This window comes from Erythrolamprus reginae, chromosome 3, assembly GCF_031021105.1.
Source record: "Erythrolamprus reginae isolate rEryReg1 chromosome 3, rEryReg1.hap1, whole genome shotgun sequence".
Taxonomy (NCBI): Eukaryota; Metazoa; Chordata; class Lepidosauria; order Squamata; family Dipsadidae; genus Erythrolamprus; species Erythrolamprus reginae.
The window spans coordinates 185,692,840-185,715,059 of NC_091952.1; the positions used below are offsets into that span (position 1 = coordinate 185,692,840).

The 22,220-nt window shown below is 39.9% G+C and overlaps 1 protein-coding gene across 1 annotated transcript in view; it reads right to left on the reverse strand.

The window, feature by feature from the left end:
- The window catches only part of NFATC1 (nuclear factor of activated T cells 1), a 168,382-nt gene that overhangs the window by 20,398 nt on the left and 125,764 nt on the right, over nt 1-22,220 (reverse strand). Inside the window, 1 exon segment of the mRNA XM_070747425.1 lies at nt 19,047-19,727. Coding sequence (XP_070603526.1) covers nt 19,047-19,727 — 681 coding nt within the window.

A 22,220-nucleotide genomic window follows, 5' to 3' on the forward strand; every position in this document is an offset into this window, starting at 1 on the left:
TCCTTCTTTTTGCATTGTGGCGACCAAAACTGAATACAATATTCCAAGTGTGGCATTTCCAAGGCCTTATAAAGTGGTATTAACACTTCACGTGATCTAGATTCTATCCATTTGTTAATGCAGCTTAGAACTTTGTTGGTTTATTTGGCAGCTGCTGCACATTACTGGCTCATATTTATATGTCCAAGTATCCATTTAAATGCTGTCTGCTAGGATTCCATGATCCCTCTCAGAACTTCCTTATTCATAAAAAGCAATGTCAATGTAGAAGCAGAGTTAACCGAACATAACTCTAGCTGACTGGTATGGAACAGTTCCAGTATTCTTCAATATGGCTGCACTTTCTGTGATTGCTGGCAGTTGTAGTACCATATCTGGAGAGACAAAAACTGTCCACTTTGACCTTGCACAGTGAGGTCATATGACTTTCTTCTACCTTTTTCAGCATTTAGGAATATGCAACATACTTTTTCACAATGTTAAAATCCTACTGATGTATGGCATGAAAAATTAGACTCAACCCATTTTATCAAATAGTAGACCAGTATAGGATTAGAGTTTAAAATGAATTTAAGATTGTAGATTTTATTCGTATTTTCATGAAACTATATGTGCATTTTATTCATATAGTTCCATGTCAAACTATCTTTCCACCATCAAGTTAATACTTTTTTTACCTCTTTAGTGAAATAAGCTAAAATGCTTCATCTACTTCTGAAAGAGGGTTGGTAAAGGCCACTTTGTTCGAAGAAATAAAAGTCAGATATATTGGAAGAAATGTTACATATACCGTTTCATACCCATTAACTGTGTGAAAGATGACTGTTTGAGTTTCCTTTGAGACTCTGCTGAAATCCACATTGGAATTATGCTATCTTTTAGTCTGAGTTTTCTGATGTTACTCCCGAGTCCTCATATTTCTAGTATAATGAAAATATCTGTAAACATTGCTGAATTGCCTGTAGTATCTTCCCCTCTGTAATTTAGAAGATGGAAATTTTGGAACTTCTTTTGAAGCAGCAAATATGACTTATATCCTGAAGATGTACATGTACATATTTTTGAATGAAACTAATATACTGCAGCAATACTTCAAAGACTCACAGAAACCTCACATTTTAGCAGTTGCTATGTTCCTAATCTGGTATTGAAAGATTGAGAAAAATGCTAAAAAACACCAAAATGTAGATATGGCCTTGGTCAAAGTTGTACTAATGTCCAAACTTCAACTGCAGTGTTACAACATAATCCCAGAACTGAAAATTTCCACACCACACCATTATGGAAGAAATGGGCATGGAAAGTAAATCACCAGCAATATATAAAATTCTAGTTTCAATCCTTGACATTTAAGATAAAAAAGAATCCATTAAGAAATATAATGGAAAAGGATTTTGTCTAAGATCTTTTTTTCTGATTAGAGATGAGAAGGGAATTTGTGTCACTCAAGATAGGATACTGTATAGCAGTAAAGATGTGAAATGTGTCAAAAAATAAGAAGAATCAAGGGGATTCTTGTGACAGTGAAAATTAAGTCAATAGATTAGAATAATATATTTGTATCTGATCAGATACAAATCTGGTATAAAACTTTTCCTTTTTTCTCCAATAGCTGTAAGAGATATTAGATATATAAATATGAAATTTAACTTCTAGTTCCAAAATCTCTATACCATGATTTATTCAACGCTTGCTTCTACCTATCTATACTACAAATCTTGATCTAAGGTAATGAGCTAATAAATTTAAAACTAGTTCATATTCTTAACACAGCTCCACTGTACCCTTCTCTTTCTTTCTTTTTCTCTCCTCTCTTTTGCTTCGCTTCTTTTTCTTTCCCCTTCTTCTTCTCTCTACTCTCTCTCTATCCTTTCTTTGTAAGTCTATATGTTTATTGATTGTTATATTTTTATATTCAGACATATTGAGATATACCTGGTATCAATTATCAACTGTTATTATTGTCTTTTATGTTTTGTATACTTGTAAATAAAAACTTTAGAAAAAAAATTAAGTCAATAGAAATGTTTATTATAAAGAATAATTAGCCATTTAGGATTTCAAAATGATTTAAAATATGATATAGATATCCATTTAGTCAAATGAGTAGAGTTTACATTAATGGAAAATGTTGGTTGATAATCTGAATTTGTTTTCAAGGGATAAGTCACAGGGTCTGACATGTCTAACCTCTTTCATTTTAAGATTAAGTTTAAGAATATTTCAATGATTAAAGTAATATTTTCAATATTAATTAGTAATGATAAAGAACTTCAGAATAGTGCAGGGAAACAGATTGATAGGAAAGTGGCCTAATCACTGAGATTCCTGAGCATCCAGAAGCTAGATTTGTCTGGATCGGTACTGTTGAAATGCTATTCTGCTTAATCTTCTGTTTACTGTAATGTATATTATACTCAATAGATGTTCATTATGTTGACAAGAGTTGAAGAAGAATTTTAACCAGGTTCAATTAGTTATCATCATTGTACAGTATTGGTGATTCCTTACCCTGAGCTGACAGATGAGCTCTCCAAGTGGCTACAGGTAGATGAGGGTACAAAGCCATTTGATGTAGCATTCTACTAAATCTAAGCAGATCATAGTCAATCAATGCTAGGAAGAGGAAACTGCTTGGGACACTCATCACGTATGTTTTTTTGGAAAACCATGCAAAAAGCCAGGATCCAGATGTAGTGATGTAAACACATTATGCTGACAGAACTTCATCCTGTTTGACAGAGACCAGCAGCTCAACTTTCCCTTATAACGTTTCCAACAAAATTTGCAACTGTATATATTTTCCCTTTTTTTAAAGACAAAATAAAAATATTTTATATAATACCTTTGTGAGATGTTCTTTTTGGGTGACATCATGATTCATGGACATTATCCTTTGCAAAAAAAAATGACCACAATGACAGCAATCTCATGGAATACAATGAGCAGACCAATCTTTTAGAAACAAAGTAAGAATCTGTAAATTTTCTTTAAAACAACAACCACCCCAAATCAACATTTGTCAAGTATATTTAAGAAAAACAATATCCCATGCTGCATTGGAGATCTCCAAAAGCAACACTGGGCTTAGACTGTCTGTAGTATATTCGGTAAACTTAATCATCCTGCATTTTTGGCTATTATTGTAGATCCTAGTGCAATTTCCATTAATAAACCAGATGGGAGTTTTGATACTGAGCAAAATATTTCCTAGCAAATATCAAGGTGAATTCCAATAATAGAATTACTCCAGGGTCTTATTTGGAACTTGGAGAACTGGCTGTTTTATTTCTGACAAAGAATCTTGATTATGTTTTAAAAGTTGGATACTTCAAATACAGTGAAAACAATAAAAAACATAACATACAACAACAAACTTCTGAAGCTTTGATTTTGCCTTTCTAGTCACTTGGATTTTTGCTATCCCTACCCTCTAATATGGTCTATTTTGGTGTCTGTAGAGGATGATAATCTATTAGGATAGGATTTGCAAGATGCCAAAGTGCTTTTGGGAATCAAGACAGAAGATACAGAAAATATTAAATGTTAATACATTTAATATTTTCTGTATCTTCTGTCTTGATTCCCAAAAGCACTTTGGCATCTTGCAAATCCTATCCTAATAGATTATCATCCTCTACAGACACAAACTGCATATTTCCTAGTAATCATATGTCTTCATGTTTTCTTCAGTGGTAAAAAGTTTCCCAATCCAAAATGAATGGATCAGGTACTCTACATGCCTTAAAACTGCCAAAGAGCTATAATATATTTTATGAGATATGCTCCTAAATAAAAATAATATTAATTTCTGCTAGGGCCTATGCCCGTCCGCAATTTCTCAAATTATTTTTTATGTGATGAAATTCCTGCATCTGGCTATGATAGAAAATATGGGTCCTATTCTTTTTAATATGTTTATGAGAGACATAGGGGAAGGTTTGGTAGGGAAGGTTTGCCTATTTGCCGATGACTCTAAAGTGTGCAATAGGGTTGATATTCCTGGAGGGGTCTGTAATATGGTAAATGATTTAGCTTTACTAGATAAATGGTCAAAGCAATGGAAACTGCAGTTTAATGTTTCCAAATGTAAAATAATGCACTTGGGGAAAAGGAATCCTCAATCTGAGTATTGCATTGGCAGTTCTGTGTTAGCAAAAACTTCAGAAGAGAAGGATTTAGGGGTAGTGATTTTTCACAGTCTCAAAATGGGTGAGCAGTGTGGTTGGGCAGTAGGAAAAGCAAGTAGGATGCTTGGCTGCATAGCTAGAGGTATAACAAGCAGGAAGAGGGGGATTGTGATCCCCTTATATAGAGCGCTGGTGAGACCACATTTGGAATACAGTGATCCCCCGCTCTTTGCGAGGGTTCCGTTCCAGGACCCCCCGCAACGAGCGGGTTTTCGCGAAGTAGCGCTGCGGAAGTAAAAACACCCTCTGCGCATGTGCAGAGGGTGTTTTTACTTCCGCAGCGCTAGCGAGGAGCCTAAGATTGGGGGCGGCGCGGGTGTTTTAAAACATCCCCGCCGACATGAGGGGCTCGCTAGCACACCCCCAAACCCGGGTTGGGGGTTCGGGGGTGTGCTAGCGAGCCTCCCATGTCGGCGGGGATGTTTTAAAACACCCGCGCGACTTTCCAATGAGTCCCGAAGACAAACGCGTTGTCTTCGGGACTCATTGGAAAGTCGCGCGGGTGTTTTAAAACATCCCCGCCGACATGGGAGGCTCGCTAGCACACCCCCGAGCCCCCAACCCGGGTTTGGGGGGTGCTAGGAAGCTCCCATTGTTGGCGGAGACCTTTTAAAACACTCGCGCGGCTTCCAAACCGAGTCCTGGAAGCCGCGCGAGTGTTTTAAAAGGTCTCCGCCAACAATGGGAGCTTCCTACCACCCCCCAAACCCGGGTTGGGGGCTCGGGGGGGGGGGTGCTAGGAAGCTCCCATTGTTGGCGGAGACCTTTTAAAACACTCGCGCGGCTTCCAAACCGAGTCCTGGAAGCCGCGCGAGTGTTTTAAAAGGTCTCCGCCAACAATGGGAGCTTCCTACCACCCCCCAAACCCGGGTTGGGGGCTCGGGGGGGGTGCTACGAAGCTCCCATTGTTGGCGGAGACCTTTTAAAACACTCGCGCGGCTTCCAAACCGAGTCCTGGAAGCCGCGCGAGTGTTTTAAAAGGTCTCCGCCAACAATGGGAGCTTCCTACCACCCCCCAAACCCGGGTTGGGGGCTCGGGGGGGGTGTGCTAGGAAGCTCCCATTGTTGGCGGAGACCTTTTAAAACACTCGCGCGGCTTCCAAACCGAGTCCTGGAAGCCGCGCGAGTGTTTTAAAAGGTCTCCGCCAACAATGGGAGCTTCCTACCACCCCCCAAACCCGGGTTGGGGGCTCGGGGGGGGATGCTACGAAGCTCCCATTGTTGGCGGAGACCTTTTAAAACACTCGCGCGGCTTCCAAACCGAGTCCTGGAAGCCGCGCGAGTGTTTTAAAAGGTCTCCGCCAACAATGGGAGCTTCCTACCACCCCCCAAACCCGGGTTGGGGGCTCGGGGGGGGTGCTACGAAGCTCCCATTGTTGGCGGAGACCTTTTAAAACACTCGCGCGGCTTCCAAACCGAGTCCTGGAAGCCGCGCGAGTGTTTTAAAAGGTCTCCGCCAACAATGGGAGCTTCCTACCACCCCCCAAACCCGGGTTGGGGGCTCGGGGGGGGTGCTACGAAGCTCCCATTGTTGGCGGAGACCTTTTAAAACACTCGCGCGGCTTCCAAACCGAGTCCTGGAAGCCGCGCGAGTGTTTTAAAAGGTCTCCGCCAACAATGGGAGCTTCCTACCACCCCCCAAACCCGGGTTGGGGGTCCGGGGGGGCGCTGTCTCTCGGCGCTTTCGTGCTGAGTCCGGGAGCGAACTCGCTCCCCGACTCAGCTGGAAAGCGCCGAGAGACAGCGTGGACAGGCCCGTTCCTTGGCGCTGTCTCTCGGGGCTTTCCAGCTGAGTCGGGGAGCGAGTTCGCTCCCGGACTCAGCACGAAAGCCCCGAGTGACAGCGCCAAGGAACGGGCCTGTCCACGCTGTCTCTCGGCGCTTTCCAGCTGAGTCGGGGAGCGAGTTCGCTCCCGGACTCAGCTGGAAAGCGCCGAGAGACAGCGTGGACAGGCCCGTGCGGCGAGAATGAACGGCGTGGGCGGGCGAAGGGCGGGCGGCAGCGAGGAGTTTGCGTGGGCGGTGGGGAAACTCCTCGCTGACGCCAGCAAGAGGGGGAAGACCCAGGGAAGCCGCTGCCATCTACGCATGCGTGCCCGGCACGCATGCGTAGATGGTATTTTTGACTTCCGGGATGAAAAATAGCGAAGTACCCTATTCGCAATGGTTGGGGACGCAATAAACGGGGGATCACTGTACTGTGTTCAGTTCTGGAGACCTCACCTACAAAAAAATATTGACAAAATTGAACAGGTCCAAAGATGGGCTACAAGAATGGTGGAAGGTCTTAAGCATAAAACGTATCAGGAAACATAGAAACATAGAAACATAGAAGTCTGACGGCAGAAAAAGACCTCATGGTCCATCTAGTCTGCCCTTATACTATTTTCTGTATTTTATCTTAGGATGGATATATGTTTATCCCAGGCATGTTTAAATTCAGTTACTGTGGATTTATCTACCACATCTGCTGGAAGTTTGTTCCAAGGATCTACTACTCTTTCAGTAAAATAATATTTTCTCATGTTGCTTTTGATCTTTCCCCCAACTAACTTCAGATTGTGTCCCCTTGTTCTTGTGTTCACTTTCCTATTAAAAACACTTCCCTCCTGGACCTTATTTAACCCTTTAATATATTTAAATGTTTCGATCATGTCCCCCCTTTTCCTTCTGTCCTCCAGACTATACAGATTGAGTTCATTAAGTCTTTCCTGATACGTTTTATGCTTAAGACCTTCCACCATTCTTGTAGCCCGTCTTTGGACCCGTTCAATTTTGTCAATATCTTTTTGTAGGTGAGGTCTCCAGAACTGAACACAGTATTCCAAATGTGGTCTCACCAGCATTCTATATAGCGGGATCATAATCTCCCTCTTCCTGCTTGTTATACCTCTAGCTATGCAGCCAAGCATCCTACTTGCTTTCCCTACCTGTCAGAAATCACTACCCCTAAATCCTTTTCTTTTGAAGTATTTGCCAACACTGAACTGCCAATACAATACTCAGATTGAGGATTCCTTTTCCCCAAGTGCATTATTTTACATTTGGAAACATTAAACTGCAGTTTCCATTGCTTAGACCATTTATCTAGTAAAGCTAAATCATTTACCATATTACAGACGCCTCCAGGAATATCAACCCTATTGCACACTTTAGAGTCATCGGCAAATAGGCAAACCTTCCCTACCAAACCTTCCCCTATGTCACTCACAAATATATTAAAAAGAATAGGACCCAGAACAGATCCTTGTGGCACACCGCTTGTAACCTGACTCTGCTCAGAATACTCGCCATTAACAATAACTCTCTGATGTCTACACTTCAGCCAGCTGCAAATCCATTGAACTATCCAGGGATTAAGTCCAATCTTCACTAATTTATCTATCAGCTTTTTATGTGGAACCGTATCAAAGGCTTTGCTGAAGTCCAGGTAGGCAATATCCACAGCACCACCTTCATCCAACACCTTTGTGACATAGTCAAAGAAATCAATGAGATTAGTCTGACATGATTTGCCTTCAGTAAAGCCATGCTGATTTGGGTCTAATAAGTTATTGTTTTTTAGGTGCTGATTTATCCTCTTTTTGAGTAGAGTCTCCATCATTTTAACTACAACTGATGTCAAGCTAACTGGCCTGTAGTTACCAGCTTCTTCTCTACTGCCCTTCTTGTGAATAGGCACAACACTGGCCATTCTCCAATCCTCGGGAACTTCTCCTGTTAACAAGGATTGGTTAAACAAATCAGTCAGGGGGGTAGCAATGACAGATCTGAGTTCTTTAAGAACTCTGGGGTGGATGCCATCTGGACCCATTGCCTTATTTATCTTTAATCGTTCAAGTTCTTCTAAGACATCGGCTTCTAAGATCACTGGAGCTGAATCCGTACAGCTGGAAGCAATGCTATATCCCTCTATAGTATTATTTTGTAAGGTGTCTTTTGAGAAAACTGAACAGAAGTAGCTATTGAAATGGTCAGCGATCTCCTTATTCCCATTAATGCATGTATTATTCCCGGTACTAAGCTTCGTGATGCCGCAGTTTTTCTTCTTCTTATCATTAATATATCTGAAGAAGGTTTTATCCCCCAAGACTTAATGAACTCAATCTGTATAGACTGGAGGACAGAAGGAAAAGGGGGGACATGATCGAAACATTTAGATATGTTAAAGGGTTAAATAAGGTCCAGGAGAGAAGTGTTTTTAATAGGAAAGTGAACACAAGAACAAGGGGACACAATCTGAAGTTAGTTGGGGGAAAGATCAAAAGCAACATGAGAAAATATTATTTTACTGAAAGAGTAGTAGATCCTTGGAACAAACTTCCAGCAGACGTGGTTGGTAAATCCACAGTAACTGGATTTAAACATGCCTGGGATAAACATATATCCATTGTAAGATAATATACAGGAAATAGTATAAGGGCAGACTAGATGGACCAGGAGGTCTTTTTCTGCCGTCAGTCTTCTATGTTTCTACAAAAATAACACAATGAGTAAGAATGGCCAAAATCTTGAAGACCAAAGCCCTTCATCGGCCCCAACGTGGCTGCTGGCTGACTTTCAGAAATTACTTTTCAAAAAAATAATTTATCCAGAAGCAGTTCTGTCAAGACAAACCAGGTCATTAGAGCAATGAGAGTTTATACAGCTCCCACAGTGGCTGTGGAATGACCTGCCAACACTATGCAGCTCTCAAGTGACACTCCCCAGAAATATTTCAAATGGATATCATATTTCAGTGATGAATGCAAGCATCTGAACAAAGCTTTTTCAGGAAAGCTCTGTAAGTTTCTGGATAATATACATTTTCTTTGGCAACATCCCAGGCTTATAAGTAAACAAAAATTCTGAAACTTATGCGCAATATGATCTTATCCACTAAGCAACATTACGGTCATTTTAAACATCCTTCCTATTTAGAATGGCACGATGAAAGGAAGCAAATCTCTGAAATGGGAAATGACTCTCAACTGTCTTTAATTTTTTTCTGTATGAGAGATATTTGGGCTAAAGGAAGCAGTTGCACAAAATGTCACAAAGATCAGCATATTTGTTGGATTGACTGCTGTCCTTCAATGTACATTAAATGTTACCTTTCAAAACAATTCCACAATGCATCAAATATCACAGGATGCTTGTTTTATTTATTTTCTGCTTGTAGTTTTGCTCATTACTCGTATCAAATACTTGAACATCAGGGCAAAAAGGCGACAAAACTTTTTTGATGTTTTACATAAAAGCACAGCAAATCGGTTTTAGAGTGGTGCTCTTAAATGTTGTATTCTCAGCCAACACATTCCATTTTGATAGGCAATTCCTTGTCAATGTCTAAAGATTTTAAGATGTATTCTAGTAGGTGCCAAGTGTGACAATGAAATTAGGTTCCTTTTTTTGTAGGCATCCACTGAGCATTCTTCTACTGCTACATTTAACAATGCTGTCATAAATAAGGCAACATTTAGGGCACCTTGTTCCCCATTACAATCTTCAAGTTGAAGACAATTGCTTAGAATTACATCAACAAAGCTTCTTTTTTTTAACCAGTTAGCTAATTTCTTTCTTTCTTTCTTTCTTTCTTTCTTTCTTTCTTTCTTTCTTTCTTTCTTTCTTTCTTTCTTTTTCTTTCTCTGTCTATCTATCTATCTATCTATCTATCTATCTATCTATCTATCTATCTATCTATCTATCTATCTATCTATCTATCTATCTATCTATCTATCTATTCAATTTTTATGCCGCCCTTCTCCTTAGACTCAGGGCGGCTTACAACATGTTAGCAATAGCACTTTTTAAAAACAGAGCTAGGCTATTGGTGTTGAGTTGCCATTTTAATCTTCCTTAACCTGGTACACTCTAAACCAGTGATGTCGAACCTATGGCACGGGTGCCACAGGTGGCACACAGAGCCATATCTGCCGGTACACGAGCCGTTGCCCTAGCTCAGCTCTAGCATGCATGTGTGCACCGGCCAGCTAATTTTCAGCTTGAGCAGAGGCTCTGGGAGGGCATTTTTGGCTTCCAGAAGACCTCGATGGGGATGGGGAGGACATTTTTGCCCTCTCCAGGCTCCAGGGAATACTCTGGAACCTGGGGAGAATGAAAAACAGGCTTACTAGGCCCAGCAAGAGTTGGGAAATGGGCTGTTTCTGGTCTCCAGAAGGCCTCCAGGCACTGAATTATGGGTAGGGGCACTTGTGCTAGTGCACGCACTTTCGGCACCAGAAGAAAAAAAGGTTCACCATCACTGTTCTAAACAGACTTCAAGCACAACACCCAGAATTTGGAAAGATAGTTAATATCACCATTAATCCAAGCATGATGGCTTGACATTATCATACAATAATGTTTCTTCTTCTTTCACATTGAGACAGTTACAAATGTATGCAACTTGTCCTGTTACAACATTTCAAATTGGCTCCCCTGCTCTTCATTTAAGCCTGTTTCACCAATCCTTCAAGGACTCTAACACTTGAGTCTATCTTATTGTACCTATTTAAATTTAATGTTCTATCCAAATCAAAATTGTAAGTTTGAGGGCTGGTTATACTGTATTTTTCAGTGTATAAGATGCACCGCTGTATAAGATGCACCTAGATTTTAGAGGAGAAAAACAAGGAAAAAAGTATTCTGAACTAAATGGTGTAGTATTATATTGTTTAATAAAATACCAGTGCAGCAGAATACTTTTTACAACCATGTATACTGTTTAAAACCATGTACACGTTTTAAAACCATGGATACTTTTTACAAACTTCAAACTTGACAGCTTCAAGACTTGTGGACTTCAATTCCCAGAATTCCTCCTCCAGTCATGCTAGCTCAGAATGTACAAGTCCACAAGCCTTAAACTTGCCAGGTTTGAAGACCCTTGCACTCCTAACCCCTAACTCAAACAAACAAACAAACAAACAAACAAACAAACAAGGACAATTCATTTTGTTAGTGGTTCCTTTAGTCACAGAAATGGCTAGTGATAGAATAATTTACAATTACAGTTCCCTGCTGAGGTTGCCTTAAAATTACTACTTTACCATGAGGTTTTCAAAGACCCCTCTCTTGACTACTCAATTTTCACAATTGAATTGCATGGAAATATATGGTAATGATGATAAACTTGAAATATTCCTTAAAACCCAGTTTTTGGCATACTTTTTGGAGGTAAAAAAGTGCGTCTCACACACCGAAAAATAAGGTAAGTCAATTTTTTCAGTGCCATTGTAACTTTGAATGGTCACTAAATGAGTGATATAAGTTGAACACCACCTATATTCTAAAGCAAATGTATATACAATAACTTATAATACACTTTTAAGTGACAAACTCTCAATTTAAATCTCAAACTTTCCAGCCCAGGGAAGCTAGAGAGGTATGTACGAATGAGAGTAGCTGCCACCACACCTTAGGATGGTCCTAAACATGTTTCTTTGGGAGGCATCAGTGAAAGCAGGGGTGGGCTACTGCCCGGACGGGGGGGGGGGGAATGCAGTGGGGTAGCAAAAATGGAGCTCCACCCTAGAGCACCCAATTTGCACTGAAAGATGTTGAAAGAAAATGCAGGGCATCCTGCATAAGCCACACCCATAGTCAGTGTTCCCTCTAATTTTTTGGGGGGGTGGGAGGAAAAGTATAGTGTCTGAGCGGCAGTCCCTTCGGGACTGGCGGCACAGAAATAATAAGTAAGTAAGTAAGTAAATAAACAAATAAACAAACAAACAAACAAATAAATAAATAAATAAAAAACCCACCCTGTTTTGCCTCAGAAAATTTCAAAATAAAATACTGTACTGTGTGTCTATAACAGTGAGCTCATAATAGGGCAACTCTATCAATATCAAAATGCCACTTAAATAGTTGAGCTAGTTCAAACTAGATTTTGATTTTCTTTCTCTCTTCCTTACTCCCATTCTTTTTCTTTCTCTTTGCCTTCCTCTTTTTTTTCTATCTGTTTCTCTCTCTTCCTCTCTCTCTCCTTCCCTCTCACTCTTTCCCTCTCGGCTTCTGGGCAGGTTTGGAAAACTCTGAGTTGATGATGATTTTTAAGTGAGCGATTGCTCACTGCTCAGCTTAGAGGGAACTATGCCCATAGTGTGTAGTAAAAATTTTGGTAGCCCTTCCTGCAACTTATTGTAACCGAAAAAAGGAAAATCTTAATGCAATGACCTGACCCAGCGTGGCTTCATTTTAAAACTTACCACTCAAGTATGGACATTAAGGTCCATTAAAGGTTTGACCCTAATAAATTATTTGAGGCTGTAAAAAAAATCTTCCCTACCCATCACAACGATTGTTCGCCCCCAGACTTAGTGATCCAGCATATTTTACCTTAAATGCGCTTTCAATCACCATTATAAAATGAAGAGGGGTCTTCAATCTGGGCATCTAGCCAGCTTTGCTAAAACTTTCCACTAGAAAAGGCTTTTGTTTCTTCTCTGGAGCAGCTAAGCTGGGCCAAATAAAAGGAAGTACAAGGAGGGAGCAATAGGGGGAGTTTGAAATCCACTCCAGGGTGTGTTGACAGTATTACTGAGCCTCGCAGAAGACCTCTATGTTGTTCTAATGACATCTGGACTACTGGAAATTAGTGAGCACCGACCAACATTTTAAGAAAGGGCTAATTACGGCACCAGTAGACTAAACTTAATGCTCGGTGAGCCAATCATTCTAATCAAAAAACTGTGGTGCATGAAAAGGATATATTTCAACACAAGGAGAATTCTGTCGCATACAGTTCCTGTTCAAATAAACTATATGACTAAACCATGTGTAAAAATTGTGTGTGTGTGTAACACTCCACCTCTTCCTATACATATGGTGCAAAAGTGAAGGATTAAATAGGAGAAATACAGACATGGTAGACTTCTAACAGTGGGCAGTATAAAAGGTTCTTGAGTAGCAGACAGCCTTCACAATTCCCAGCACTTGTCTAAAAAAGTTATTTTTAATAAAGAGCTTTAAAAATAGTTGGCCAAGGTGCATTTTCACTAACACTTTGCCTTTACCACATTCTTCCCACCCACCCACAGCCTTTTTACATACCCATAAGAGTGTTTAATAGGCGTAATTTCCCACCCACTTTTATCATTAACAACAAATGTCATGTATATGTTCTAGGACAGATGGCTACAAAACCCTCAGGTACATACAGACAATTACAGATGGCGAAAATGGACTTGTCAATGAATAAATGTCCTGATGAGTGACATCTACCCATTGCCAACCAGTAGCTCCAAAGCTAAGGACCTCTTTCTTATGGATATGCCAGGCTTCACAAGGCTATTGACTATGCTCATTAGAAAATTCAGAGATCTGTGTTCCCAACACTCCTAGAAGGCATCAGTTTGAAGACTGGTGTATACACTGTACAAAATATCAACATAAATTGATTACCGTAAGTTAAGCCCTTTTTTAGAAAGAAGAGGGAGTCAATATATGTGCAGTGGAAAAATAATTTTAGTTTCTAAATTCAATTTCCTAAAGCAGTTTCAGGGTAACTCTAGCTGACTTTTCAGGTGCAAAAGTGACACTGTAAAACCTTACAGATCACCAAGGACGTAATTATAGGGGAAATCTTTCACTCTAGTTTATTAAACCTTTTAGGTCTTTGGCAGAGTTATGGTTGACAGGATTTTCAACTTTTCTAAAGCTAAAAGTTCTTGTCAATATTGCAGTCACTGAAGGTGAATCTAATTATCTTTCCTCTTTCAAAACCATCTAACACATTGTGACATATCTTTATACCCACTGTGATTTATCACCCTGGTTAGTATGTGATCATACTTTGAATTTGGCCCTATTGTTGCATAGGGTTTCTTTCCTATACCACTCCTCTCAAGACAATAGGCAGAGCATAAAACAAATGATGGCCATCCCATTAAGATGAGTTGAAGTCTTGCTCCATTTTCATATGCAACACATGTAGAAAAGAAGTGAGGTTTTCCTGTGCAGTTTTGACCAGCATTTTGACTTTTTTCAATGATAAGTATAGCTGGTGAAAGCAACCACAATGAATAAACTTTTTTTTTGCACTCTTTCTTTTGTTGTTATCAAGCTAACTACATTTATTTTAATATTGAAATTTCACTCTGGAAGCAAAACCTGTATTTTCCCATTGTTACACCTCAATAAGACAACACATAATTATTACTAGCAAAGTCAAAGCATGCAAAACTTTTTTCTTTTTAAAAAGTTATAGGTAGTTCTGACATTCAACCTTTGCTTGTTTCCAGAGGATTCTTATAGAGCGGTCTCATCAAACTATTCCTTTCCAATGGAGCAGACTATAGTTCTCACTATTCCATGCTTGCTGGAGAACAGGAAGAGGATCAAAAGGCCATTCTGGAGAATGGGCAATTTGACCATTCCATAGCATATTTTATAAGTTCTAGTCTGGTGTTACCTTCCTCATGCCAATCAACAGTGCTATAGGGATATGCTAAATCCAGTCACACAATATGCTAAATCAGATTATGATATGATTTATCATACAGTAATACCTCATGATACGAACTTAATTGGTGCAAGGAGGAGGTTCGTAAGACGAAAGGTTCGTAAGACGAAACATTGTTTCCCATAGGAAACAATGTAAAGTCAATTAATCCGTGCAACCAAAAAAACCCCCACAAAAAACCGGCTTTCCGCGACTGCTGGGAAGCCGCGCGGCTGTTTTAAAAGGTGACAGCCGGCCTGGGGGGCTTCCCAGCACCCCCCCCGAACCTGGGTTTGGGGTTCGGGGGGGCTGGCAAGCCCCCCAGGCCGGCTGCGACCTTTTAAAACAGCTGCGCCGCTTCGCAGTTGTCTCCCGAAGCCGAACGCGGAAGTTCGGCTTTAGCGTTCGGCTTCAGGAGACAGCTGCAAAGCAGCGCGGGTGTTTTAAAAGGTCGCAGCCAGCCTGGGGGGCTTGCCAGCACCCCCCGAACCCGGGTTCGGGGTTCGGGGGGGTTCTGGCAAGCCCCCCAGGCTGGCTGCGACCTTTTAAAACACCCGCGCCGCTTCGCAGTTGTCTCCCGAAGCCGAACGCGGAAGTTCGGCTTTAGCGTTCGGCTTCGGGAGACAGCTGCGAAGCGGCGCGGGTGTTTTAAAAGGTCGCAGCCGGCCTGGGGGGCTTGCCAGAACCCCCCGAACGCCACCCAGCTGTCACCTTTTAAAACAGCTGCACGGCTTCCCAGCAGTCTCCGAACACCGGTTCGTAACTCGAAAAAAGTTCGTAAGAAGAGGCAAAATTTTTCTGAACCCCGGGTTCGTATCACGAGTTGTTCGTAAGACGAGGGGTTCGTATCTTGAGGTACCACTGTATTTGATTTCATGCAATAAGGTTTGTAAGTAATAACCTGCAGTTCAGATGATGGTATACAATTATGTTTATTCAACCCACTATAATTAAGCATGCGAACTTTGTCAATGGTTGAGTCATTCCTTGAGATAATCAGACCCTATTCTATGGTTCTCTCTTTTGTTTCAGATGTTTACCTACAATGTTCAAGATTACTCCTTCAAAGTCTTCACTGGCAGTTTCCCACAGCCCTAAAGACACAACTTTACATTTAAGAAATCAATAGGTTGTTTTTGAAATGTCAATCTAATGTTAACACTTCACGTTTTAAAGAATTATTATTTTGTTGTTGTTTTTCTGTAAAACATGAATTGTTATCAACAGATTCAAGAAAACACTGATTAATAGTATCTCCCTGTGTAGAAAAGTTGGCTCATCAGTTAGTTTCCAGGAATCTCTTCCTGTTAGTGCTGACGTATTCCCTTGTAGCTTATAGAGATAACATTTATTGATAACCCTTGCAAATTTCTTTGATGTCCTTAATGGTAGGAAATAACTTCACAACTGAATGGCATTGTGCAGTAGGAATCAAAATACACCAAAAGAACATTAATAAGATTAATAATCCAAATGGTCTCCCTTTGATGCTAAAATGGCAAATACAATCATTTTCAAAATAATCTTAAATGCCAACATATTGTGAGTGCTACACAGAGAGGAACACTTTTTGAAAAGTCACATTTTGATGAAAACCGAACATGTTCAGCTTAAGGAATAGGGACTTTGTGAGCTAAAGTAGCCCTTCATTTTCTGTATTATTTTAAAATAGATATAGTGGTATATTCATATATATGGTCACCTTTTCTGTTTCTAGAAGTGGTTCATTATCAGCTGCCAGTGTTTTAGTTGGTGTTGGGCTTTATATACATTGAACTCTTCCCAAGAACCTAGGACATTGTATTGATGTATTATGTGTGTGGATCCAATTAGTGTGGCCTTTTGTGATTGAAAGAGATTTTGTCAATGTACTATCAAAGATTATTTTGTATCACACCCAGTGTGTTAACAACCACTGGGATCGTAATAGCCAGTTTATACCATGATCTTTCAATTTTGATTAAATTTGTTCTTTTGAAATTATTTTGATTGAAATTATTATTATTATGGTTGTTTGCATAATCAGACAAATGTTTAGACTGGATTTGGCATTTTTATTCACCCATTAATTCCTTCTAAAGGACCTGTATAGTCAGATGTTGTTATTTGATGTTAAAGTACTACTGCATGATGTAACCAAAGTAAGCTGCCTTTTACAGTTGACTCATGATGATTTTGCCAATGTTGATGGGTGTTCAAGTACAGCTACAGTTGTTTTGGGATTGCACCCAAGGCCCCAATTACAATTGGTACTACTATTTTTGCTTTCTTTTGCCATAGTCATTCTATTTCTATTTGCAAGTCTTTGCATTTTATGATTTTCTCCAATGTTTTATCTTCTATTCTGTTTTCAAGTACTGCCACATCCACTATCCACACTTTTTGTTGGTTTTACTGACAATTGTTAAATTTGGGCTGTAATATGGCAGGTGCCTGCCTGTATTTCATAAAAAAAATAAAAATATGTGCAAATTTCACATGAATGACTCAAAACTTTAGTGGCGTGGGAAATACTGACATACAAAATGAGAAGTAACTATATTAAAGATATGTTTCAGATGCTCTAGCATGGAAACATCCTTCTTGACCATAAAAAGGGCTTTCCTGGATTTTAAAAATGGTTTAATTTAATGTTTTTACAGGCAATTAATTCTTATATCAGCCACATGAATATTACACTGAAAGCAACTGGGGAGTCATGTGCCATTTTGGATGTAATGAATACCTCTTGAACTTCTTTTCAGAATTATAGCAAATATCCGTAGGATACTTTAAAAAACTAGATTACAATCCCTGGAACAAGAAAATGCAATATTTGCTATTCAAGCTTCACATTTTAACTTTTTAAATAAGAATTTAGGTTTAATCATGCTGCCTATGGTTAGAGTGAAACATTACAAATGCTTTTGCAAAAATAATACAAACAAATTCTGACTATTGTTTTTCCTTTTTCCTTCCTACTGTTTTTCTGAAAGTGCACAATCTGCTTTTCCCCCAATCAATTAAGAGTTGATCTAGTAGCTGCAAAAGGAATTATCTGACTGGCTTGTCGCCTGAGAGGTGCATTATGGGTGACTGGCCCAAAATTACCCAACTGGCTTTCATGCCTAAGGCAGGACTAGAACTCTCTGTCTCCTGGTTTATAGCATGGCGCCTTAATGTTTGGTTCCCGTTAAACCAAACAGGCTATCTTGTGGTTAATTTCTATGACAAGAGCATTTTAAGTATTATATTGATTGGAAAAATAAATCTATTTTTTTGGAAGGACTTCTTTCGTTGCCTTAGGTCAAACATCATAAGTTCAGGACTTTAAACACCACATCACAATTCAGTGAAGTAATGCAATAAAATTCCAGATTTCATCTTTTATTGCTTTAAATGATTCAATATTTGGAAGCTAAACAAAACTCAGTGCAGCATTTTAGCAATGCAATGGTGCATGGAAAAAATATACATGTATGAAATATGGAGATGTATGTACAAAATTAGCTATGATTTATAATTCAAAACAAATATTTTTTTCACGTGTAAGGGAAATGGCTTTAATTTCAGATGCTAGAGAAGGAAAATGTCCCTTTCTAAAAATAGGTATTCTTAGATAAAATATAACACATTTTCATCATTTAATTCTAACTAGTAGGCTTATGTATTTCAAGCTGGTATATGATGGATAGTTTTCAATGTCATTCTACAGTGGTACCTCTACTTACGAACTTAATTTGTTCTGTGACCAGGTTCTTAAGTAGAAAAGTTTCTAAGAAGAAGCAATTTTCCCCATAGGAATCAATGTAAAAGGGAGGGTGGAGGCCCTGTTTCCTCCCAGGAGATTCCTAGAGAGGCCTCGTGGAGGCTTCTCCTCACCTTTTCTGGCCCTGTTTCCTCCCAGGAGATTCCTGAGAGGCCCCACAGAGGCTTCTCTCCGCCTTTTCCGGCCCTGTTTCCTCCCAGGAGATTCCTAGAGAGGCCCCATGAGGCTTCTCCCTGCCTTTTCTAGCTACAGTTTTGGAGGCTCGGGTTTGTAAGTGGAAAATGGTTCTTGAGGAGAGGCAAAAAAAATATTGAACACCTGGTTCTTATCTATAAAAGTTCGTAAGTAGAGACGTTTGTAGGTAGAGGTACCGCTATACTTGCCATTGGCTATGTCTTAAGTCAAGACCAATAATGGTTAACATTATTATACTGTAGTTTTTGGACATGCAGATACTTTAACAATGACTAATAGTGCTTAATGTTTAGGTTATGGACTTTCATTAATGTTGACAACAGTAAATAAATCTTTCCGTACGTATGTCATCCAATCAGACTTCTATGCCATTCCACAAGGCTGTTATTTGTCAGGTTCTCCTTTCCTGAATATTCCACAAGGCTACAATAACTCAATGGCTCAACACAAAATGGCTGAACACAAACCTCTACATCTGCAGACTTACCATCATCCAGGTATAACTGGTCCAATTCTTCAGGTTCTTGCTTGACTGTTACGGGCATAGGGGCCAAATTATGATTATTGTCCTCATGCAAGTCGGTCAACGACAGTGGCTGATTTGCTGGAGTTTCATTTCGTGGAACATTCGGCAGCTGCTGTTGGCCCATTACAGTTGAATGAGTTGGACTGCAGGACTGCAAATAGGTTGACTCCTGGGTTACAAATGGAACTGGAGAGGAGGGACTGTTGGGATAGAGTGCTTGTTGATTACCAAGGGAACAGGTACTGCTCAGATGTTGACTCACCTGCGGCTGCAGCATGATGTGAGATGACTGATCAGGAGAGCTTGGGTGCACAACAATAGACCTTGGCACATCCTGTATGGTGGGGACACCTCCAGCCGTCTGCTGAAGTCCTAGATGGTTATGGCCTGGGTTGGTGATGCACTTGTAAGCCGGAGAGGAAAGATCATGCAGCTTAGGACTAGAGCTGGGGGATGATGACATCACAGTGTTTCTCTGCTGACAGGAAGCGAAGCCAGCTACAAGGCACGAGCCAGGATCGGGAGGCATCATGATCTGCTGGCTGTAATACGGTTTGGAGAGAGGGCTTAATCCATGGCTCCTTGGTCCACAGGTTTGAGCAGAGTTGTAATCATCAGAGGGTTCCGTTTTTATAATTGGAACTGTTGAAAGAAAAAGAAAGTGCTTTGAATAAACATAGCGTTAATATGATCAAGTTGGCTTGTGGCTAGGATACCCTTTGGAAAAACAAACAAAGTCTTGAATAAGGCTCTGTGTGTCCTTTGCTAGTTCTCTCCCCCCCCTCCCGCCATCCCTCACCAAAATACGAATGACTCATCCAAGCAAGAAAGCCACAGCTGGTTCTAATACTGAAAAGGGCTATTTTTTTTTGGGACTCTCCGCCAGCTCTAATGTGCTATAAAAATCTGTTTGCAAATAGCTCTGCTGCAGTAGAAGCCCTGGACCCAAGGGCTCTATGGATCTGTAGTAATCAAAGGAATTTTTAAAAACTTGGATGTTCTATTGCTTGTCGACTGCTACTGATGGCCCTTTTGATAGATGTCTGCACAACGGGTAAATTCAAGCATAGGGAGTCAGTGAAGGGGCTTTCAGAGTTCATGAAAACAAAACTTCAGAGAGAATGACAAGCTTAAGAAAAAGGACATAATCCCTCCATAAAGCCTTTCTTTCTAGAAACAAAAATTGAACTACCTTAAAAAATAATAATAGTGTCTATATATAATTTTTATAATCCACATGACAGTACAGAGATATTTCATCAAGGTAAGTTTCCAAGTCACATTTATTTAATTCAGAAGACTACTTTTGGGACTAAACTAAGTTTTATCATTTGTATCCGTTCACAGAAACACTTAATATTTTCTTTAAACACCATTTATAAACAGAGATGTGATTTAAATAGCATTTTCACAGAGTAAAGATACAAGTTACGTTTTGGGCTTAGAGTTGGCAGTTAATTATCACTAAAAAAGAAAAAGAATCATTAACAAAGAATTAATTTGTATATAATTTGACGTGAATACAAAATCTTGTATGTTTAAAAATAAATGACACAGGTTAATTGAAATGAGCATTAACACATTTGATCTTAATGAAAAAGGCTGTAACAATAACCATTTAGAAGACAGTTATGTAAAAGACTGACCAGCAAGCTGCTTCCTTACCAATAGAAAGTCTCACAGGTGGTGAGACTTTCAAGAGGCAACCAGAGCTTCTTGTTTTTCTTTGAAGACATTTCACTTGAAAGGGGTCATATTCCTTGCAGACAGCTAGTCATTTGTATTCTTTTAGAGTTGTTGAGGCCACTGGAGGTTTATTTGAGGCCCTCAAGGTAATAAACCTCCAATGGCCTCAACAACTCTCTAAAAGGATGCAAATGACCAGCTGTCTGTAAGGAATATAAATCCTTCCATTCCCCACTATCCAGTTAGAATTGAAGAAACTTCTGGGATGAGAAGCAAAATGTCTTAAAAGAAAAACAAGAAAGTCCAGTTGCCTCTTTGAAAAGCATCTGTGTGACAACCATTATTATTATTATTATTATTATTATTATTATTATTATTATTATTATTATCATTATTATTTAGATTTGTATGCCGCCCCTTTCTGTAGACTTGGGGCGGCTCACAACACAATAAAAACAGTTCATGACAAATCTAATAATTTACAATTTAAAATATTTTTAAAAACCCATTATTAAACAGACATACATACAAGCATAAATTGTATAGGCCTGGGGGAGATATCTCAGTCCCCCCATGCCTGACGACAAAGGTGGGTTTTAAGGAGTTTGCGAAAGGCAAGGAGGATAGGGGCAGTTCTAATCTCTGGGGGGAGCTGGTTCCAGAGAGTCGGGGCCGCCACAGAGAAGGCTCTTCCCCTGGGGTCCGCCAACCGACATTGTTTAGTTGACGGGACCCGGAGAAGGCCCACTCTGTGGGACCTAATCGGTCGCTGGGATTCGTGCGGCAGAAGGCGGTCTCGGAGATATTCTGGTCCGATGCCATGAAGGGCTTTAAAGGTCATAACCAACACTTTGAATTGTGACCGGAAATTGATCGGCAACCAATGCAGACTGCGGAGTGTTGGTGTAACATGGGCATACCTGGGGAAGCCCATGACTGCTCTCGCAGCTGCATTCTGCACGATCTGAAGTTTCCGAACACTTTTCAAAGGTAGCCCCATGTAGAGAACCATGACCTAAGTGACTGAGAATCTCCATAGACATTTACCAATAGAAAAGTGAGTAGTCACGCTCGCTGAAGATGACAGGAGAATGATCATGTATGTACGAACCATTCTGTTGATTCATAGAAAGAATATTAAAAATAAAATGAGCAAACTATGTCCCCATAAATATTGAGCTTTAGTTCAATCACCAGAATTCCTAGGTCTATGTCTTGCTTATACCCAGATGAAATTCTAACTATTCTGTAAATATTTTTCTCACTAAAATCGTTATATTATACTTAAGCAGATGTATTTTGAAAAACTTTAAAAAACATAGTCGTGTGTGTAATATTTAGAATAATATCAGCAGATTAATGCCAGACTTTTACCTTGAAGGTGAGATAAACATTACTATAAGTGATACAGTAATTTATTTAGGGAGCTTCAAGACAGTAGACTTCTGG